At 39.0% G+C, this 24814-nt stretch overlaps 1 protein-coding gene across 10 annotated transcripts in view; it reads right to left on the reverse strand.

The window, feature by feature from the left end:
- LOC114872610 (glutamate receptor ionotropic, kainate 2) overlaps positions 1-24814 on the reverse strand; it is a 169457-nt gene that overhangs the window by 36018 nt on the left and 108625 nt on the right. For 9 of the 10 annotated variants that reach the window (XR_003788800.2, XR_003788799.2, XM_046288465.1 and 6 more), the window contains exon 5: positions 18110-18267. Coding sequence is in view for 7 of the 10 variants with exons in the window: in XM_046288465.1 (XP_046144421.1) it covers positions 18110-18267 (158 nt within the window). In the remaining 3 variants the exon portion in view is untranslated. Of the gene's footprint in view, positions 1-18109; positions 18268-22556; positions 22656-24814 lie in introns of those variants that run through there. The other variant, XM_046288468.1, reaches the window with a different exon arrangement.

A 24814-nucleotide genomic window follows, 5' to 3' on the forward strand; every position in this document is an offset into this window, starting at 1 on the left:
GAGCACCGTTCGTTTATTTTCAATTAACCTGTCCGACAGGTATTACCGTCACGTATCATTAGCGATACGCTCTCAACTCTGCTCGCTCCCTTTTTCCCTCTACTTTTAGTTAAATTTATGCGAAACTCGGTGCCTGTTAAATGAGCCGTACACGATGTATAAGATCATCGACTGGGACGAAAGAGCAGTGACCAAAGAGAAGTGTCGCTAATCTAGTCCGGATTCTTCGGCGCATGTCGGTAGATGCTTAATCTCCGGTTAGTTGCACGACTAGATTTTCATTTACATGAAAACCGTATTAAACACGCTCGAGAATAACGACACACCGTGTGTGTCCTGAACTATGGCATGTATTTATGTTGAGACGCACCATATGCGTCTTATAAAGAAATTGATGTTATTAATCAGTACTTTAATAGCTACTCAATATACATGTACGATTATATAGGTATAATTTATCTTTTAATGGGCTTGATTTAAACATTTATGCAGAGCGAGTCCCTTTATAATGATAGTGATCGATAATGGAGATAAATGAGTAGACAAAGATAGTGATAGATTAATTTACAAATTTATCATTATTCAAAATTTTAATTCTAATTTATTTTTGCTAATTGTATGGTTATATAAATTTTGAGGCGTTTATCACCAATTATCCCGTGGTAACCAATGTATTAATTGCCACAGTAGAAATAACGATATATGGTCAGACATGGAGTGAGAATCGATAAAGTTCAGGTTTTATGGGTTGTCAATTATTATAATACGAAGGAAACTGTTTATCATATCCTTAACTATCTTATCTAAATAATGAAAAAATTATATAAAAATGAATCTGTACGTGAGTGATCTAGATGTTGCAATGTTTGAAAGAAAAAGAAGCACTCCGCCTGCTAAGGATCATTAAGACTGTGACTGCAAAATAAATTCGCAGCTGCGAGCGTTGTCGAGATCGCTGATACGATTGGATATCGATTCTCTTCGACTGGAAGCGTCTTCGAATGAAAATCGTCACGGAAATGAATCGGTGGAAAGAAGGTTTCTTCGACGTCCATTAAATTGCTTCCGCGTTCGGCAACTCTCGGGTACGCCTTTTAATTAATTATCATAACCAAACCGTCGCTCGTATTCTGGAAATTACGAGCATGCTTCAGCTTGCTCGATGTAAATTCATTTCGAATGAGGTGAAGAGAAATTCTGTTGATTTCATAATCGTGACATAATGAAGTACAGCCTCAGAATAGTACGTAGTAAAATTTAACAGTAGTTTAAAATTTCATTTGTGAACGTAAGATCGTAGTGTTGTTAGTTCGAATAATTAGAGAACGAAATGTTCTAATAATTTGGGTAAGCGGCTCGAGCTTCACGAAGGATGGAAGATAGCTATACATGATATTGCAGGAAGTAGAGGATAGAAGAGGAAGAGTATAGAATATCTAACTTGGATAAAGCACCGTCTAATTATATCAAACTAATTATAAATCAATAATTAAATGCTTGGAAGATACAGCAATTACCAAAATCTTGAAATATGGAATATGTTTCCATATTATTATTTGAGTAGTTAAAAAATTATGAAATTATTTTATTTGGCCACCCTTTGGATGAAGTAAACTTCAAAATTATTTTTATACAGAAAATTTCTACAGTTTTATTGTGCTCTATCCGTAAAAATTCAGAAAGCTTAAACTGTAATTCTGACATTTCAGTCCAGGAGAGTCTCAAATGAACTGCACAACAGATGCCCTAATGAATCTTGTCACCAACGAGAATTCTCTTCGCCGTCGAGTCTCCCTATAAATAGCAACATTGTGCAGCGACAATGCAACGTTAATCCGATTCATCGGCGGACGAACAAGCAACCGGAGAAGTCGTTGGATCCATCACGGGCAAGGAAACGGTATCTCCGTTGTTAGCACGGTTCGCACGCGTTTATCCGTCGGGCATTAATTGTCCGTTACCTCGTTCCACTGGTTTCGCCTTGTTTCACCTTTCATCGGTGTGTCCGCTCGGTGAACAACGACCCTACGTGGGGAAATCGCGATCAAGCAGATAGGGGAAGCTCGGAAACAGTGGAACAAAGAGACACGTAGAGGGTAACCAAGGCTTCGTTCGCGCGTTAGTCACACTTGCCTTTACCCCAGGGAGAATTGGTGTGTCAGTTACAGGGAAGTCGTGGCTTTCTTTCCGCAAATCCCTCGAGAGCTTCCTGACGGTAAATCGTTGGAATTTTTCTAACCGCCCCAAGAACTGTACACCCTCCTACAGCTTTCCGGCGTATAGCAAGAATACGAGACGCGGAATAAAGTCGCGCAGCCACTTTGAAACGATTATTCGAGCAAAAAAATTCGAGAAGGGCTTTCCGTGCAATTTTTACGAGCTAATTTGAATATCTTATTGGCGGATAACTGAGAGATTTGAACGATTTTAGAAAATCGAGATTGTGAATTTTGAGAATTGGAAGGGAAATTGTTGGATTTTAACCCTTTGAATACTAGATACTTTCGACGAGTAGAAATTTTATTTTCTGTAATGAGAAATGGCTGATATTAGGAAAATTTTCACCCCTCTTTTGCATTCTCTTCAAATATTTCCTGATGCTTAAAACTTGAAATATTTTTGCGAGTAAGACTTTTTTGAAACTTCTGTCATTTGTACATCGACATTTAAAAATGAAATGGATAGACAATAATATATTTATCCTGACAAAATCTGTTCCAATATTGTACACGACTTCTGCTGTTGAAATCTATGAATGGCAAACAATGTCGAATTGCTTTGTTCGATTCATTTCCCAAGGATGTTTGATTCAATCAATGTTCAACGGAATTGTTGAGATACATAGTTTTGCTGGTTCCAGTTATTCGATACATTTGCAAATGCAATTTGCAACGTAATTAGGGAACTTCGAAAGGGGATACATTGAATTTCGATTCCCTGATTAGCAGAGAGTTTGAAATCGTGGCTTGTCTTCAATCAGAATGACAAGCTTAATTCCGATTTCACTGAAAATGCACTAATTTGTAGAAGTTAAAATAGGTAATGAAAACTGTGGATTCTGTAACTGGGTACGCTGAAATCACAGAAAATTCTTTCACAAAGGTAACAAAAAGCAAGCGACGAGTGAGTGTACCAAAAAATCCAGGAAAGGTTTGAACAATTTGTAAGTTAAATCCGCGTAATGGCATTCAAAAAGGGTCTCGCACGAATTAAAGGCCAGCAGAACGCTGCGAGGCTGTTTTTCTAAGAACCGTGGGCGAGTTAGAAATTACAATCCCTCGAGGGCAGAACAGTCCTCTGCGACCCAGCAAAGCGGATTACCATTCGTAATCGTGGAAGAAAAATATGAACCCGTGTGGTCGGCAGAGACACGAGTCATTTGCACGAAACTGATGTTATTATTCGGCATTTGTTATCTCAAGAATCCTGGATAAAGAACTGGGGACATACAGAGTGTTCCATAAAAGTGCGAAAAAGTGTTAATATAGAAGTTGTAACAGAGATACTGAAATTAATAAAAAAAGATTTTAATGATTATTAATTATTTTAGTAAGATTCTAAATAAATTATTGCACATAGCCAATTATGAAAATCAGAAGATGTTAGAAATCAGAAATAAACTTATGCGGGTTCCATTTATTACAGAACACCCTGTATATTTTCAGGACAGCAATGACGAGACGTGATTCTTCGTCCGTTTGAACCGGATCCTCCGTTTACTTCCTGCCCCGTGTGTGGTACAACGAGTTGCAGAGCAACTGCTGGAATGCACCATCTAAAACGGGGTGAATAATTTTTCCCCGTTACGTGTGGCGTGTACCGTTTTAATCTAATCAAAACAACTCGACCAAAGCGACGAGGGGAAAAAAGCGAAACGACGGAAACGGGTTTCTATGTCCTGTTACGCGGAAAACGTTTTTGCGGCTGAACATAGCCTCGACGAGATTTGATTGTGGAGGGAAATTTAGGAAAATTTTCAGGAAAACTGCTGCAATTGCTTGAAGCTGTTAAATTCTAAACCCTCTTCCTATGGTCGTTTTTATCGTTGACTTTGATCACTGATTTTTGAATAAACGAATGATTTCAAGATATCAAAATTCTAACACGATTTGATGACACAAAAGATGAAATAGTGAAATGAATTTCTCTAGCCACAAATATTCGAAGATTATATCTGCTGAAGAATAACTGCACACGTTAACACGAGGTGTTCATACAATACATTTTGTCAGCGGCTTGCCGAGTCAGTAGTTATACCATAGTTAAATGGGAGCACGTGCACGCGCATAAAGACGACGCGAGGACACCGGGTCCTCTCGTTTATCACTCGATGCAAGGACACAAGGAACTCTGACAAATATCGGACGGTACATTGCCCAGGGCCACTGACACACCGGTGAAATCAATTTCAGGGAAATTGCAACCGTCTCTCGCAACTTAAACTCCTCGATAATTTATGGTCTCTGTTTGGTACATGCTTGTGCAGCAAACTCTTGAATACGCGATACATTTGGGAACGAGTGAAGACATGTATGCACGTTTTCTCATCCTATATATTCATAAAAAATAATTAAATTTCTCGAGTTCATAATTCACGTTTTGTTTGAAACTCTTCCGACGGCAAGTATAAAGTTTCTAAATTCTCGTAAGTTTCGTTATCGGTTCGTTAAATCCTACAGCAAAATAACACGTTCCGTAAAAATTTATGAACGACGTCTCTATGATATTTTCTTCTAGCATAAACAAAGAAAATAAAGGGTCTGAGATGAGGAGTGACAGATCGAAGCTCCTGTTACCAATTATGTCGTTCCAAAGCCGATATGGTTTCTTACATGTCGTTAAAAATGTATTTCTAGTCACGGAATAATGGAACGAACACGTTACAGGTAAACGAAGGGAAAAGTTGTCGGAATTACGACGGGAACCACGTTTCAGAACGAGGAAAGCAATTTATTCTGCTTGTCTACTTTACTCGCTGCTCGGAACCGAGCACGTTTTATTCGTTCACGTTAGCAGGTTATCTTTGTGGAAGTTTCGACAATAGTTAACTGGCAAAAAGAAAGCAACTTTCTGGACAAACTTCCGCGTTGTACGTTTATTCATTGTTAAGTCTCGATATCCCTCGTTTACCTTCATTTCTGATTTTTTCTTCAACTGAAAGGTTCAACTTTCCGTCTCATTTCATATTTTATATCGTTTGCATTGCATTGTCATGGAGCATTATGATTTCAAAAATACTATATTGTACGTAATACTGTGTTTCATGGCAATGAAATTTAAAATACAAAAAGCAGAATATTACGGAATAAAATGCTGAACAAACAACCCACCTTTTCCGCCCTCCGTTTCTCCGCGTTTTCATACTGACCCGCCTATATCATTCTCGCGTTACACATGCATAAGGGAGAGTCTGGATCGGAATAAGCGAACAGTTCCCAATGGAGCATGAGTGCCGAGGCTACAGGCGAGGATAACTGGTTGCAGTCTACCGAGCGTTCCCTCGAATATATCGTACGTGCCATCGAGCCGGCTATTGCACAATAAATATCAACCCTCTCGACGAAAACGGCAAAAAATTGATGCGACTTCCGCATCGACGCGGTCTCTGATTTTAACGACTTTCCGATAACGCGTGCTCCAAGTACGCAGCGGCAAGTTTAATGAAGCGTAATACTTCGTGATTTAACGAAGACGAGGCGGTGCGTGTCAAAGGAACGCGGTAGTTTATATTATTAGTCAGCCTAAGTCTCATTTGAATAATTCTGCATATTATTAGAGCAATTTTGTTCCATGTCGGAATTTTACTATCCTTACTCAACAGTGAATTTTATTATCGGATCGTCCTATAAGTAATATAACGGAAACTATAAAATATAATGTTCTTAATTAGGTATCTTGTTTGTACAAACACCGATGTGGAGTATAAATATTTTGTCAGTAGTATTTGATGAAACAGAACTGAATAATCTTAAAATGGATCGCCTCAGAGATCTTCTGATTCCGATGCTATAGCGAACTGCACCGTCGACGTGAATTCTAATTGGATTTGATGGACAGAATGATTTAAGAAACAGTAGAGCAATTTCAATCTCCAAGTTTCATAGAGTTTGATGGATGATATTAGGGAGATTCTATTGAATGAAACTGTTTAATAATAATTTGCATTTGCTCTCATTTTAATTCATCAATTTCACGACGCAAAGTGCTCTAACAAATTGAACCGTTCGATCAACGTGAAACACAATGAAAATGGTATTCCTACTTCTACATATAAATCGGGATTTGTTAATCAGAATTATGATAGAATTTCGTACGTTTCTCGTATAGAATGAATTATTATATCTCTGCGTGTGTGCATCGTAATTTTTTCCCATCCAGTCTCGTTGCCGTGCAATTTTACCAGAGGAAATCCCAGAGTTCGTCAACGTGGTGCACAGAGCTCATTCCCGTTCTACATCGAATGCAAGCAGAACGAACAAGTATATGATCAAGAAGTCATGCGAGTGAAGTATAGAATCAAGCAGGGACGAGATATTATGTAAAGGAAACATTTGTTGAGAGAGTGAATTCGGTGGAAAATGGATGGTGAAAGAAAGATTCGTTCCTGAATCGAAATGAAAATTTACCAACTTGAATATAAAACTGAATACCATCGTTAAGTAAAAAGAATTTCCCTACCACACGATGACCCATTTGTTCTCGTTTCCGAGTGACATTCGGTGTTGTAGCATCTGCGCGGACAACGTTTGCAAGCGGAAACGACGCGTTCAAGATGGCTCACGCGAAATGAGGTTTCCATCAGTTAGTTTGCAAATTTCCAAAAGTTACTTCCGGCCGAGTTTCGTCTCGGCCGGATGGCAGGGCTCAAACTCCCATTAACGCGATCGAGGCTGGCAGAGGGTAAACTTTTCCACGCGGACCCGTTCCCATCTTTCCAAGTGCTACGACAAAGACATTCCATCGAGGGTAAGGGTAAAAGGAATTCCTTCCCTTGGTTACCTTCCGAAACGAGCACGTGTGCCACCATTGCCCCACGGAAACTACCTACATATGTACGTACCGCACTTTGCTCTGTCTTCTCTACATGTTCTTTCCCTTATCGTTCCGTCGCAACGTTCCTTAGAAACACGGGCCCTTTACCTTTACGTGTCTCTGATCTCTGCACTCGGTGCTTACTACTCCCACGAGAGAGTTCTCTTTGAATTGAACATTGCAATCAGAGTGTCTTCTATAGTTTCTTGCTGATACCATTGATTGGAATAGCGTTTATTCGCTTTTGTGGAAGGAGATTTCAGATTTAGATACGAATAATATGAAATACAAAATTCAATTCAAATCGAGGCTCTCTCCATGGTCCGCCGTTCGAGGATAAATGTGTTTCCTTGGGAATTTGATTTGAACGAAGCTCGTTATTTTTTGCTATTTAGGTTTCAATTGAGCCTTTGATGTATGTATAAAATACAAGGGTTTTTTCAAGGATTTTCAAAGGAAGTAAGAAACAATATCTTAAAAATGTCGACGGGAAGGTAGACGATCTCGTTTTCCAAGGCTTCGGAGTAACTATATTCTGATGCATTGAGAATGAAAACTTCAAAGGGACACCACCTCCCTAGTTATCTCAGCCCTGAATAACTGCGCCAAAGTCTATTGAGATTTCTCGAAAGGGTGCCAGCAATGCACGCGCACGTAATCTTATTTCGCGATCGCGAAAGCTAACAAAGTGAAAGCAACCGGCGCTGGTAAGAACATTACGTTTAATCCTGTGTGAACAAATCAAAGGGAGCGACGTTTCCATTCGGCAGACGGAAAATACAGCCAACTGTTAAACCCTTAAACGACTATTGTCTCAATGTACGATGCCTTTAATTATTTTAACTGGTGTATAACTTCTACCATTGTGTTTGAACTCGTGGCAGGAGGAATGAAAAATTTAGTTAAATTAACCTGTTTTTCAAAGGAATATCTTTTACTAAATATTTATCTAAAAATATCCACAGAATAAAAAAGAATCCCTCCTTGCATGATCGTAAATTTACTCGACCAAAAGTGTCTTAGCGAACAAGATACAATCAGCAAAGTCAAAGCGAATTTGTCAAACACTCACTTTTATCAGATGAATTTCCACCCTAAATCCCCAGGAAAAAATTGTCCTTCGAGGATAAAATAATCATAGGGAAAAAGGAAAGATCACTGGCTACCCATAGGGACAGGAGGAAGCTTGATGAATGCAAGCAATGTACAATCGGTTAATGGAAGATAACTATGGAATTTTCGGGTTCGTACGAATGTGAGAATATCGCGTTCACAATATTTCATTCAATGAACGGTGTTCCATGCAAAAGCCACGTAGAAAGCTTTTTCCGATAAGTCATACAGTCGTTGTGTATTTCGAGGGATGCTAACGCGTGAACAAACCCGGGGCTTAACGTGGATTAGAAATGAATTTGTAGATGTTTCGCCATTTATAACAGAGAATACACTGACAGTAATTTGCTCGATAATTTAATTACCAACAGTGAAGATAATAATGTGTTTCTGTGGGATATGAATTTCCATTTTTGATCATGATTTTTACTACTACCTGTTATTATTTTTGTTCAGCTTTTAAAGTACTTTTGTTTGCACATCCGAAAAACCAATATTTCGGTTTCCCATGACTAGTGATAGATTTTAAATATACGTCAGAAAAATCAATATTTTTCTTGTCAATGCTGACACACTTCGTCCCTCAATTTCGTGAACATGATATAAATTTATTTTACAAAATCCTCTACTCTTCTTGAAAGTTGAAACTTTTATTATAACTCTATAAAAAATAATTTTGATTTGTATGTTCCATTACCTATTTCTATTTGAGAACGAATGAAGTCAAAGAGGTTGTTGTTTCATTTTGACCAATGTAATCGAAAATTTTAGTGATCGGAAGACAAACGGCCGTTTCGACTAGGTTCTTAGGTATTTACCAGCTGACGTACAACACACACGAGCACCATTCTGATGATGCATTGCTCTGTGACGCTTCCAGTGTATTGCAACCCCTTTCCCGACGACCGAAGCGCCGATATTCCGGCCAATGTTCTCGTTGCTTGGCACACAACAACGATTTATTATCAAGACTGACGTTTTCTTGGGGTTTCTCGGAGAGAAACGTGAGCACTCGGTGCTTAAAGGGGTTTACGAAGTTATTGGTCGTAGTTGTTCAAATGTAGGGGCAACTTGAAGAGTTTTTCCGAATTTAAAGAAACTTCTCTTCTTCGAGTGTTAAGAAATAACTTTATTATCTTTTAAATGAATGAAATTCCGAGACAAAATAATTTTTCAATTTCAAAGATATTGAGAATCAACGCCCTCCAGAAATAAAGGAAATAGAATAAAATTTACTTGGCTAAAAAATTACCCAAATTGCAAATACGTAAAAATAATTATCCTTTCTCGGCAAGAAATTAACCCAGCCTTCTTTGTTCATTTTCCTACGAAGAGGGTTGTAAGGTACCTAACGACCTGAATGAAAAAGAAGTTACCATCATGCATAAACCATGCGGGGGTCGTTATGAGGCGCGTTCTGTTTGAAAGTAGCGATAAGTCCTCTCAGCAAAAAAGGGAAGACTAATAAACTAAGAATATTAAACAAATAAAGAACTTTTCGTATCATTTTATAAAACTCGATACGAAATTCTCTACTGAATTATTCCGTTCGCTTCGACAAAGCAGCCTTCGGAAGATCCCGATCGCGCGTTAACTCTAACAAAAACTTTACCTTAGAACATCCCGTAAACGCATATAAAATTAGTAAGTAAGCTTCACGGTATCGAAGCGTCCGTCGAGGCTAATTTAAAGTTCCTCGGACAGAAAGAGTCAAGCGGATCAACGAAGGAAACTTTTCTAATTAATCGAACGTTCGGATAACGGTGAGTCTCGATGAAAAATTCTATCGCGTTACTCCTTTCGTTCACTCGGCAAAATCCGAAGATGTTGATCGAGATTACCAGTCGATAGAAGATTACAGGCTATATGGCCGTAAGAAACGATCGTTCCTCTCTAAATCGTACAGTTTCTCGCGTTAAATCAGGACCCCCACCCTCTTGCACCCATTCGCCCTTTAGCTAGAGACGTTATCGAGAGCTCGTTAAAAAGGAATTGCCGTATAATCGATACTCTTAGAATCTCGGACCGTCTGTTCGATAGAAGAGATCCACGGAGTAGCAACGAAGGAGCCATATAAATTAACTACGACCATGGGAACAGAATCCTTTCGAGCCCTTCTTGGACAGCGAAGAAATGAGAATTAGATGAGAAGAGTGAACTAGAAAGGGGAAGGAGTCTATCTGTCGACGACAGCTTGCTCTATCGGGGAAGATGCTCATCGGCATGATCTATGTAAGTAATCGCGGCGGAAATTCTCGCGCGCGAACCAGCGGTTTCTCGAATTATTAATTTCCACCCTTTACCCTCGACATTTCACTTACTTCCGCAACGAACGCCTTTCAGAATTTATTTGCAGAAAAGGAGATGAATTTTGGTCTTGAACCTTGAATCTGTATTAATTATCGAAGCGTAACGCTCAAATTTTCTGTGAGGTTTATTAAAAATTAATTCTAAGACAAACGATCCATTTGTAACAAGAGATCGTGTCAGGTAAAAATGTACGAAACGTCGTTTGAAGGAAATTCAAGTCAGAATTGCTGATAAATATTTGATATTAAAAATCCTTCTTTTTCCCTGCACTGTCTCCGGGGAAATGTTAAAAAGTACAGATCCGACGCGTCGTAACGTTACAGCCGGAAGGTTTCTCAATTTCCAACAACGTCAGCGATAACGTCATCGAGCCTCGAGTTTCCGCAAACGATCTATGCAAGAATAATGACATTCCGTCCCTGTAGTATCGCGTTTCGAGCGGAAAGAACGTCGTTTTACCCCCGATTCCCTGGCATAAATAACAATCACGCGCTCGTCGTTTCATTCGAAAACGGAGCCGACGCGCAGCGACGTCATTTATTTCCTGCTTATTTTCGTACCTCCGACACCCCCTTACACAGGGGTTTATCCGTAATGCAGCCGCGTACCTGGCAGCTTCCAGTCGGTTCCCCCTTTCAACGGGGTCGCGCGTTAAAATTCAATCCTGCAGGATTCGACGAGGTGTAGAACGTAGAACGATCGAGTTCCCTATAACGGAGACTAGGTAAATAAGGCGTGAACGATGAGTTATAGCAGTGCTAACTTTCTCGCCCCCTCATCCGTTACCTACGTCGAAGGAATTCTTCTCTGTTCCCACGGTATCGCGTGCCTCGGACACCCACCCTTCTGGAACTCCGCGACTTCCCCTCGCGTCGTTAGCCAGTCAAAATGAGAAATTGCCAAGGGATGAATACCGGTAATCTGGTTATTCAAGGAAATTCTCGTAGACTAAATCGCGTCGGAAGTTCGGAGAATTGTATCATCGACAATTGATTCCTCGTCGACGTGATCAACGTATTAAGATCATCTTGTAACCAGAATAATGCTCCTCTCGTTATATTCTCACTTGCACTGTTTGATTCGTCGATCGTGGAACAATGTAGACGACTTTAATCAAGTCGAGAGTGAAATTAGTGTAAGAACGGCTCCACAGAAATGCCATTTGGATAATTAAATTTGATTGCGACGAATTAGTCGTTAGGGGTGGGAACGTCATCGAGGAAAACAGTGGCAACGCGTCTAGAAGGATTTTCAATCTCGCGACGCCAAAGTTTCGAACTAATTATCCCCGGGCAAATAAGTCGCTGAATGCGCTTCCCTTCTTCGCGAATAACAGGGACAAACTTCTGTCGACCGCAATTCAGAGAATGAACGATAAAGAATAATATTGAACGTGCAAACCACTCCCGTTACGGAATGTAGTTAATTTTCATCCAATAATTGAACTTGAGTTTGCGAGAATGTTCTCGTATGATATCGACATACTATGTCAAACTTCAACATAATATTTAATTACAAGAAAGTTGTAATTAAATTTCAATTTTCTCTTATTTCACTTAAATTAAGCTGTTAATTGGCTCTTTAATATTATCAAGTTTGATGTAGTCTTTGTTTCATATTCCATTTTTCATTTTCACGTAAATTTATGAAACACTTGATACTTCAACCAAAATCAATTATGTTCCAATAAATCAATTATTGCACATCACTCGACTTTAACCTCTTCACTACAAAGGCGAAATGCCAGGGGATCCATAAACCTATTAGCACCCTGTCTTCACACCAGGGTAAAATAAGGAAGACCATTCATAATTAAATCTAAGGTTTCAATGCGAGGGTAAACGAACCACTGATGGGTCTTGATGGACAACTACGTGCGTTCCATCATAAATCAATCCTCATTAAACACCTTAACTTCCCTTTCTTCATCATTACAATTACACCCAGATAATAATCCTAGAAAACTTTTTTACCCAATGTTTCATTTTCATGAAAGAATATAATCAGGCTCGCAATTCTATGCTCGCGAAAATGATAAAGCTTCCCGCATTACACGAAGCAATCCTGAATCCCAGCCACGAAACAATGTTACCAACGCTCATTCGCAGTCGTCTTAACTCGATTTCCGTTGAATGCAGCCTAAAATCCTCCCGGCACAATTACGTTCCTCGAAAGCGGACGCCTTCAGCCACGAATTTTCGCGAATAAGTGTAAACACGCGTGTTCGTGTGGCGTCTCGCCCACCCACAAAGAAGACCGAGGATACTAGCTGAAATCGTAAGTGAATCTCGTACTCTCAGAATGAGCTTCCGAATTTAGCAAATGTCAACGGGATTATTTGCGAGTAAAGAGTTTCCTTAAGCTTGTTTTATGACTGCAACTTCGAAAAGTATTCATCAATCGGTTCCTCAATATTCGCTTAGAAAATGAACGAACATTTTAAGCTTTGACGAGAGCCTAGCATTTCTTGCTTTTCCTTGTTCGCTTGAAAAAAAAAGCGACGTTTCAGGAATTTGCATGCTATGAATAGGTATGAAGCGCTTGAGTACCGTGGAAGCCGGGTCTAAATCTTTTTCATGGAAATTGTGACTTAGATCCGGAGAATATTCGCGCGAATAAAAAGGTACTCCTAAAATTCCGATACCGACAGCGAACAAGGGAACGAAACATTAATCAACCGAATTGTTACCCTCGATTTAATGTTTGAATAAGGAATTTAGATATCTACAGAAAAATAGAATATGCCAATAATAAAATAATTGTGATTTCTTTGAAAAGTAAGTGAATTTTCTTGAAAGCAGTTTAAAGGTTAATCTTGACCCTTTTATCGGACTTTTATTTCGTCTTTCGTCTAACTTTGCTGCCGATAAGCCGCGATATTAGTAAGTCTTCCTTCTCGATACTTTCTCCGAAGCTTGATAAAAAGACATATTGCCGAAGTTTCGAAGAAACTAGAAACGTTCAAGTTTCAAGCGACTCTCGGTGCCTGGAGAATTTCAACGCGTACCCGAGATTCACGGATATACACGAGCATAAATACTTTTGCTTTCTTCGATGCCATTTTTATTACCTTTGGGAGGAATTACCGAGGAACCTGCCGCGATAGTAAAGTACCTCGAACAACCGTCATTTGCGACTTCGAGATACCGCCTATTCGACGTTGCAATCGAAATCTACGCTCTCAAGTGTCGACATCTCCTATCAGTCAGAATTTTTACGACAAATGTCTTTTTCCCTTTCTAATCTTGTATCTGTTTCACGTTATAACACCAATAAATACAATAGTAGAGATTACGTTTTATTTATACTTATTTCCCTTGGTAAACATAGATATTCTTTTGTTTTATGGGAAAAAGACGAGCTCTTCTATGGATATATTCGTCAATAAATTTGTTTTGAATCTGACAGAAGAATAAAATTTATTTTTGTGATAGATAAAATATTTATACGAGGTAAATCATGCAATAATAAATCGTGCAATATTAAATGAATCAACTACTCGTGAAATGTATTAACTTCTAATTAACCAGAAGCTACTTCGATACCTGGGCGTCCCAAATATTTCCAAATCCCGTCCACGATTTTCACGCAAACGTAACGTGCAATAAAACGCGAACAAAACACGCCGATGGTAAATCCAATTTACCGATACCTTTGCGACGAAAGCCAGCGACTCGGGTTTCTCAAAGAAAAAACTTCACCGAGTGCCTTCATTTCGATCCGGTGATGAGCGTAATTGACGTCGGAAAACGGGACCGAAGCGAATCGAAGGAAGAAAAAAAAAAAAGGAAAGAAAAGGAAAGGCTACTCATTCAGAGTGTTCCCTTTGATCAATCAGACCACCGTTTCACGAACGTGGTGCAACATCTGCGGTGGACCAAGCAAGACCCCCGTTCGGTAACCAGCAGTGGCCATTTTACTCGTCTCGAAGTTCGGCTGCTCGAAGTTGCTCGGTTTATACGTTTGATGTCTTTACTTCCTCGCTTCTTATCATGCTTACCGCATCTACCCGGCTCGAACGAGCAGAATCGAACGGTTCCTCTTCGGCTTCGAAACATTTCAATTACTTATACCGTTCCCGACGTCTTCCTTCCTTACTTTCGTTTCTCTCCATTAACGGCCAACATCTTCTCTACCCCTTTTACGGACCGCTGTACCGTGAAATTCAACGTTGATTTTGTTTTCGTTTTCCCCGTTGCTCCGGTGAATTATTGAAAAATCGCTGGGAAAGCACTCCGGCCACACGGAACGCGTTTCTTTGCCGTTGGATCATGGCTGAATATTAAACGAGCTTAGGGTCATTCGCGGGAAGAGGATGATTACAAGCGTCTCGAATGAGCTGCAGGGATTTTCTTTATGTTTCATGCAATTCTCAAAGTAAATGAAGAAAGAGTTCTTCTCGTTATTATCAACAGAAATTGGGAATTTCAAGTTTCATTTACTTCACCATGCCGTTCGAGTAACCCATTCATTCTGGCACTTTGCAGAAACTAAAGCAAGTGTTTACAGCTCGTAATAGTATACTACTTGCTGAAAATTAGGCCAAAGTACCCTTGATTTCGCAACACTTAGCTGTACCCTCAGCCACGAATGACTCATTCCAGGGAAGGAGATCGACAACCCAGGGAAACTGTTTCTAGCGACTCTCTTAGGAGCCATTTTCGAGGATCAAGTCTGACGACTATGCTAGCGTTTTGCTCAACCGTACAGGTAGGCGTCTAGAATATCCATGTACCGTTTCGATTTGGGCAGGGTGCTTTGATTTGATTGACGACAGTGCCGATTCGACGATACCAATTGCTCCCTGTATACCACGCCGCTCGAGCACTTTCGATAGTCTATTCACCTTGAAACCGCAAACGTTCCCAGAACTACCGTTTCCACGTGAGCTACGGTATTTTCCCCCGCGAACGACGACCACCAATTCAAGCTTTCACGTCACTGTAAACTAACGTGGCAGTGTGGTACCCCGGGGAACAAGGTTTCATCCAATTCACCCTCACCTGGGTCTTTGTCTACTTTTGTTTGTTGAAAAGAATGACTATCGCTAGGTTTCTTTTACCAGTGGAACGTGCAACTAATTTCTAATGAAAATTTTTGGAATAAAAATTAATAAAGTAAGTTACCAAACTTACCTTAATAATTATCCTTAATAATTGGTATTTAAAGATCTTCACAGTGGCAATTGAATCACCAAGTGAATGATATTAGAAAATTGAATAAACAGACATATCTCAAACATCAAATCCTTCCATGTATTTACAAAAGAAAATCTCGGAGGATCTCCAGAGATTCCAGCATTCAATTGAAAAGGTCAACACAAGGAGCATCCGACGTCGGAATACGAAAGGAGCATAGGCGAGCACAAACAATTTCCTCAGAATGCATGCGATATTAGCGAGGACAGAAAGAATCATACATACAAGATACGATGAATTTGAAGGGAGAACGGATACGTCGGTGTGGCCGAAAATCTAACTGAATTTATTCAAATCCCTATCGTTTCGGCTTTCGTGGCTCGTGGTAGCGGCAATAAGTCAGCATCGCGGTTACCAAGCAGTTTATGAATAATGCAACGAGCCAGCGAGACTTCTTTTTCCCGTGGATACGGACAAGAGAAACGAGAAAGGCCGACACACAAGAAGACCACGCTCTGTGTACTCTTAAGAGACGAGCAAGCTCGTATCGGTGGCAGAAGCGAAAAGAGAGATGAAGATTCGCTCCATTCGCCGTGTGAAGCACAGTTGACACACTTTCCACGCGATCGATACGTCACCCACACCATCGCCGCGTAAGAAGATCATCGCCGTTTGCATCAGCGTACGGTTTAATTCGTAATGGTGTATTCTCTGAATCGACCATCATTGATTCAACGACAATATCGATCATCCAGTTCGTTGAATTTTCACCGTGATACACGCTCGTTACGCTTTTGTATACTTGGAACTTGCGTTTCTTCAGATGCTGGAAAAAATTGCGAGAAACTTTAGAAATTTTGTGTCTTTAACCCCTGTATTAGATTTTACCGTTAAATAATATTTTTTAGTGTATAACAATCTTTTGTTAAAAAATTTGTATGCATTGTTTCGATCTAACGATTGTATGTTTCAGACGTCTGACTTATGGCTGACTTATACTCCTTCGTTTGAGGATTGAAACGATTTAATTAACTATCTCATGCCAACATTTTCTTATCTCAATGTAGCAATACAGATTTTCTGCGAAATGTTTGTTTTATGCGAAAGAAAGGAGATTTTGGAATCTATAGTGAAACACCGGAAAATCAGGCTCTACAATTAGGATTACAAGTCTGAAGATACTATCATAGCATGGTTACTTTATGAGCGTAGCATAACAGATTGCTGCTCCTAATCCTCCCTTCGAGCCAGATTTAGATACTGCATATGATAACACTCTGTTGAATAATAAATTTCTGAATGGAGCACGCATGCAGATGTTGAATTGAATATGTTTACGAAATCCATTTGAAATTTTCATGCTAAGCACTTAATGATTTTCCTACGAAAAATAATTTTCCAATGCACTTTTATTTTAATACTTTGACAACCGTGTATTCGTTGCAATATACGCAACAAAATTACAGATTTCCAACTTAAAAAATTAAAGAATCTTCGAATTCATTAATCTGAGAAAACTTACGACTTTTCAAGGAAGAGGAAAGATAAGAAGAAAAGCCATCGCTAAATCTCGAAGAGAATCACGGATCTCTCAAGTACGAACATTCCGTTGAAACGACGAGGCGGAATTGCGATGGACGCGCACGCGTCGACGGAACGAAATAGCGAGCAATCGAAATCGACCGGTAATTCGATTAACCCTGGGAACACCGTTCAAATCGTTCTCGTTCATCACGGTTGGCTCGGTTTAAAATGGCCAAAGTAATCGGCGATAATGGACTCGTTTCGCGACGTAAAGAACCGAGACGCTGATACGCCTCGCGAAAACAAACAGGCGTCGACGACAGGAAACTTTATTAACGCGATCCGCAAACAGATTAAGCGAACGCTTATCCTTCACCCGTGAAATCCCTTTGCCTTTAAATGGCCTTAGAATTCGCGGTTTCCTAATCGTTGCACACTAAACCAGCCTATCAACGAACAACTTAACCCTTATTCTGTAGTGAAATTGTGTCTTCTGCTTGAATAAGGGAGCTGAATAATTTAAGCGGATCAACCACAAAGAAGCAGTCTTTAATTAATAAACTTTGTGGTAGAAGGAAAATTCCTAAGGGTTTCTGAAGTTAATGGCGAGTTAAAATTAACGAGAAACTATTTCGATTTTATGGAAATTGAAATGAGAACATTTGAAATAGAAGGCTATTTATAAATGGAAATCGGAAGCTAGAATCAATATTATATCAACTACTTAAGCAAATATATTTTGCTTAAAAATACTAAAAAACAGAAATGTAAACGCAAATTTTATATGAAATCACAACTTTATAATTAAAAGTTGATATAATATTACGTGTGATAAAATCGTAGGTTTCGTTAAATTTAAAAGCTAAATAAAGATTTAAATAGAAAGATTTACCATACGAAAGGTTATTCGAATAAATTAGTCTACGTGTTCGATGAGCTCGTTTTTCCTAGAAATTCGTTCTCTTTGAGTTGTAAAAGTAGAGAAAACTCACCGATATTCCGAGCCCTCGTTGAGTTGTCTGACCGTAATAGGAAATTCACTGGGTCCGTGTGCCTTCAGGAGCTCTTGCAATCGTACCAAGCCTTCGTTGTTCTCGTAGATGATGGTGAAACTCTTCCAGCCCCAGGCTTTTACCAAATCAACGTACGCCTGAAACAGAGCCATTTTATTGGCCGTGATCGCCACCTAGCTAATGATTCGACGTCCTAACGAAATATTTAGAATTCCATCGTAAAAGGGATTGTATTATAATTAAAATTTTAAAGATACAAAGAGCAGTAGAAAGGTAGTTGATAAATTAATAAAAAGAATCGATTACAGCAAGCATTATTAAAATTTAAATATTCACTTTTAAAAACTTCTGAATATTGAATGGAATATGCTATATTATACATCTTAATCGAACTCCGACTCTTTCATGTCAACTCGAAATAGACTCGAATCAACTAGAGTAATTAATTTCGAAATCATGGAACGACAGAATATTCCGGTTTACAATTTTCACTTTGGTTTCCATTCGAATGTTAGATTGCAATCTGTTCCTTTGAAATATCAGCCACGTTACCTATAAATTGAAACCATCAGGGAAGTTCTATAGACACCATTATTGCGGTCATGAAATCTCATAAAATACCACGGTCATACGTTCTATCTTCGTGTTACTATTATTTTTAGTCATATTTTCACGAGGACTTCGTTTCCTCCATTACCGGACTGCTGATAACGCCGATAACGACCACCGATTTTTCTTGATTCCTCGTTTCCTGACCCAGAAGTTTAAAAGGGAAGACCGTTCGATTAAAAATAATACCTTCTTGCAATTAATATCAACAAATTAATAAAAAATATTTGCACTAAAATGTTCTATATTTTAATTAAAACCTAATCGAATTAGAATTATTTATCCAAATTAAATTTAAGTACAGTGTAAAATTTAAAAGTTCAAAGACGCGTTTAACCCCTGGTATAGCTTTTCTATAGACCAACCTTTTACTTAGGAAACGACAGCCTCCCCCAATGGCTGATTCGAGGCCGAGAGGCAACTTCGCGGCTGAGTTTTCACGAGGATCAGCCTCGGCTGTAACTCGCGTTTCGAAGCCGCTTGCTCGATAATCCGAACTTCCTAAAAGCGCCGCTGTATATTTTCCGGCAAGTAACTTTCGCCGTACTCCACCCTTCGCCCTCGCCTTCACGGTTCGCGATCTTTCCATCCGTTTTACGGGAAAACTGGGCGCAAGCTCATTTCCAGATTTCCCTTTACCGTCTTAAACGAACGAAGCACTCGGAACGAGATGGTTAGTATCGTCGGTAAATCGACGTTGGCTTGTTTACTAACCCATTGATCCCTAATACCATGCATCAATCTCTTCGTGGTTCCTGGCTTGTTTGGCAATGAAATGAAACTCTCGAGTGACCTCGTTTTTCTTTTTCAGGCTTTCCGACTTTTATTGCAAGGTAAAGCCTTTCGAAATTGTGGACTATCGAAAGATATCAATACAGAAAGTAAAGAGTAGCAAAATAGTTAAATTAAATTCAAATGAAATATAATGACGAGAGTCTGAACATGAAAGCATTAATTAGAAAATAAATTGACGTGGTAATATTACATGGTAACTGGAATATTTCGAAGTTTTCGAGGATTTCGATCATGCCACGTTCTACTCGAAAAACAGAAAGAAGTAAAGAGGATAAATTATAAATCCGAGCGTTGATTGAACGAGATACTGAGCGCAACGAATATTAAATTCTACGGTCTCCATTCCGTTCATTTATTTAAATTATCATTATTTCGGAAGTAATAACCGGCAAATAAATTAATTTGATACCACTCGAATTCGAGTGATATCTGTACACTCACGAAGATTTATTAAATGAATAAAATATGAACGTTGATACTGTCGTTTATCGCATAATATTCATGCCAGCTGAATTACTATTCGCGAGTGCAGCTTGATGAATAAAAGGATTCCGTGAAAATATTCTAAATCAATAAGTCTTGATAAATAATAGAGGTAAGATTAAATTTTCAAAAATTCACCTACGTATTGCCATTGCAAACAATCAATATTAAAAACAAGTTTCACTAAAAATCTAAAAATCTACAAAGTATCCCTATCAATATATTCAAAAATTACAAAATCCAACAAACTCAGGACAAAACACTTCCTCTTTTCAAAATCGTTACATGTAAAACTTGTTTCAAGTGAATCCTGACTTAGCTAGATTTTTCAGGACGCGGTTAGTATCGGATACAGCAGGGAAATCGGCCACGGTGCACAGAATTCGCGATACCGAATGACAAACGGGACCATCGCGCCCTTTGTAAACGTATGTAAATAGGGCAGGCTTTCGTGGCGGATTCGTGGTGGCGTGTAGTGAATCTCATCCGGTTCGAACGAGAAAAAAAAAGTGAACGAACAGAGAGGAAAGGGGAGGAATAAATCGGTGAGCATAGGGATTGTTCAAGGGCGGGCATACCGTGCATCTCCCATAATCGCAGAAAATACGCTGTAAATCTGACCACGACAACTATGCCGGGTATTCTGTGCTCGATACACCAGTCGTTTTGCTTTCACGTTTTGTGTTGGTGCGCAAATCGCCGGGTATGTGCAAATCGTGAGTCACGTATTCCGCTTGCAACGTTATATTTCCGCGCTGGTTACTTGCTAGACCGATACCGAGTCCGCTCGGTTAATTTACCTTCTGCTGCTTTAAACGCCATCGTTCTAACTAGACGGTACAATGAGTCGGGAATTTGAACAGGTTTGTTAACTCTAGAACGTCCAACAGAGAGGCAAAAAATATTTGCAAACTTCTAAATGTGAATAATTAGGGTGAAAGGATAATTTTACTACTCTTATTTCACGAATATTATAATTCTATGAGATTTTCATTTTAACTTCATTCGTTCTTCGTAATTCATTTCGTTTGATTTTAGAAATTTTCGAACGGTACAAATTTTAATCGGATCAAATTTTTTAAAAATCCGATTATCCGACGACACGATAAGAGGGTCGTACATCTTCAAGACTTATCGCAAAGTAATCCATTTGACGTGTCAGTCTCAACGGTGCACGCGAAGCTTAGGTTAATTGTTAGGTGCATAAATTTGAACCGCGGTTGGGATGCGAGTCTTTCGTTCCGAATATTTCACCAAGGTAATCTGAATAATCCTTTCGACCCGCAATCTCGGTAATCCCTGTAACACCCATTTCATTTCTATATTTTCTTTCCAGCCGTCCTTTAGGAAATGGTCTTCTCCTTTCAAGGATTGCGGACATTTCGATTAATTTCGACCATAAATTATCATGTTAAGAAGGATTCCAGTTAAAAGACTAACGAGTTTGAAAACTGAGAAGTACAAGTTTAAACGCAGAAATCTTCCATACTCAATAAAATAACATCATTAAACTAATAACTATATTTTAGTACCTCTTAGAAAGTGTTTAAAAATTTTCGAGTAAAAATAATGATTTGTTAATAATAAAATAGAGAAAAACATTGTCACAAAATTCGATTCCGTCAGTTACAGAAATTCCAATCACGCGTTTGTTAGCTTTATAACACGTTAGAATATGTCAAAAATCCCATTCATTTCGTTCCACTCCCACCCACTTTGGATAGTTTTCAAATTTGTATTATTAAACGATAATAATAAATAATTTTAAAAATCCACTTTTCAATTTGTTACATTTCATTTTTAATGTAATATTAATGCCACGAAACCATTTTTCATTTCATTTCATTCTTAAGTTACTCCATTATCTTACTTTTAGGCTACCGGCCACCAGTGACCCCAACGAAAATTTATGTTTATAACGTTCAGAATATAGGGGGAAGTGTGCTCTTGAATATGCATTTTAAAGTAAGTCGATATCTCAATTGGTTCCCAAGATATAAGCCTACAAAGCCGAGCGCTTAAAACCCACCCGAACGCATGAATGACTATTGAGATTCTTGGAAATTATCGTGACCTACTTTTTTCCCTGGAAGTGCGTACGCGCGTAGTAATCGTAGTAAAAAACATCTGACTCAGCGTCGTCGCTTGACCAGCACGTGACTTGAGGTAGGTCAGTGAATGAAGTGCGAGTGAAAGTTACAAGCGTGGGAGTGAGAGGTCCGAGTAAAATTATGCTTTGCTTTAAACTGCAATATCTCGGGAACCGAAAGTCACAGCAAAATGAAACAAAATGCGTAATAAAGGGGAAGAATGTGCGCTTCTAATGACGTCAACAACAATACTCTACAATAACGAGATTTTGTTTTACACGCAAACAAAGAAACACTATTTTTAATAGACGTTTTGCTTCATTCTAGCTGCTTTCTTTTACTATATCGTTTGTAACAATGATGATTGTTGTTAATAAATTGCTAACAATTATGTATAATTGTACGATAAGCAATATTAATTGAATAAAAGATGGTTTTTAAAAACTCACATGATTATAGACACTGTTCGTGGATAGAGGTAAATATCCTTTGAGGGAGTGGCAGCTGAGATGATTGTGAACAACTTTCTTCTTTACCACAACACTTATTTTTAAGTTATTAACAAAGAACACTGATTAATTAGAACACACGGGCTCAACACGGGAGTTTTGACTGCGAGAACCGAGCTCGACCGTGGCCGGGAGCAAACTACTCGGCTCCGCGTCATTTGTAAACACGACTTTGAGTCATCCTTGATTTATAACCGACACGCTTTCAAACGATTCAGCTCTGTATATGTGCTATTAAGAATTTAATGCTTCATTCTTGTATCCTATTAATTACTCTATCAGATTATAATTTAAACATTTGACAATCACTTTCTTTCATCTCTTACTAAATATAATAAGAAGAATAAATGTTCCACCGAAATTAATCTCTAATATGTTAGAATCGCATAAATATCTACAGTCTAGCACGGAATAATTTGTTTAAACAATTTGAATCATCGAATCAACCCCGATTCCTCGTATAAAATGAACGTAGCGAAAGATTAATAAACTATTTTCCAACTGTTTATTCCCGACACATCCCCACAAATCTATCTCGAGTTATCTCCAATAAAAAAAGTCGTCACGAATCAAACCGTGCTCCTCTGATAGGAGTAGAGTCTCGTGCGTCGACTTCCAATGCAAAAGTCTCCTGTTCATGAGCACCGCGATACGATCAGCCGGGTAATTTGTAAAATAGAAGGTCGAAGCGTGCTGCTACCATCTCTCGGACATTACGTATTCTCTGCGTGGCGCGTGGGCGTGCAGGGGGTGGCCGCGGACTTCGCAGACGATGTAAATTGCGTGGAAATATTTCACTGGTGCTCCAGCGACGAAGCCGCAGGGCTGCCTTTATCACGGTATCGGTGAAATTCAAGTCCAGGGCCGTGGCAAGGGGGAAACGAAATTTATCATCGCTATTACGTTACCATTTCAAGCACGTTTGTGACCGACTACCTTATACTTCGATATATAACCGGCTCGCGGATGCATTCCTACGTATTCGTTGCTATCACGTCCTATACCTCAGAGAATATCGTGAAAATGCATATGCTTTTATCTTTCAACGCGACCCGACACGACTTTTCATAATGAAACTCCCGTCAATCTTTCTCCGCGCGGTTACTCGACATCACTTTTTCTTTTTTTCTTCCTTCTCACCCCTTCACGTAATTTCTACCACGGATTCGTGATGAAAGTGTACCGTGTATTCCCAGAAAATACGCGTCATCGTCGAAGAAACTACGTTCGTTGTTATCCGCAATAACTGGACGAATTGCGAGCGCTAATATAAAAAAGAATGCAAATTGCTACGCAAAATGCACGCTGCTGAGCTATAAATTAAGCAGTTGGATAGAAAAAATCAAAAATTAAAATGCGTAGAAATGAAACGTGCAATATGAAACAACATTTAATTTTTCTTCTGATATTTTCTTTGCATCTGAAATCGTCTTAAAGAAATAGCTTCGTTTAATAGCACCAAATACCCAGTATATTTTCTTGATATTATGATAACAAGATAAACCGTAGAAGCTGCACTCAAAGTGTACCTAACAGGTAGGAAAGAGGCTAATCTTGGAAATGTAATTAACTGGTAATCCAAGGAAGGGAGTTTCTGCTTTTAAAAACTAAGCAGTAATTATCATAATACATATCCTGCTGTATCGCTGATGCGGTGGATGACAAACTTACGATAAAAACAGTACTTCAACTTCCCAAGCACTTTACAATACAATATTTTCAGCTTTTAAACGAAGCAGTTTTATCCTCGTTCCAAGTTGGACTACTTCCCTCGAGAAACATGCTAGTTAAAAATCTAGCGAAAAGAAAACGTACGACTTCAATTAACTTCAGATAAAAGAATTTCCATAAAATTTGCAACTTCTTTTAAATGCAACCATCTTCCTTCCGGAATGTTAACCCTTGCAAGGTCTACTGATTTCTTAGACACTCATCAGCAAGATCTCTCAAAACAAGCCGCTAACTCAACATGAATTCTATTTTTACGGTGATGCATAAAACGTATGTAACAGCATCGTCATGTTTCCCTGCTAACGAACCCCTTGGCAACGTGCTCGCGACAAGGGTCACAAAAAGAAAACGCTCGTTTGCTCGAAGCTTGTATGATTTCCCTGTTTGCGGGTACCAGCGCGTATTCCTGGGCCCTTTATTTATCTGCTGATTTTTCAACGCATTTTTCGTTGACCCAAACGAAGGCT

The sequence above is a fragment of the Osmia bicornis genome, chromosome 13, assembly GCF_907164935.1.
Source record: "Osmia bicornis bicornis chromosome 13, iOsmBic2.1, whole genome shotgun sequence".
Taxonomy (NCBI): Eukaryota; Metazoa; Arthropoda; class Insecta; order Hymenoptera; family Megachilidae; genus Osmia; species Osmia bicornis.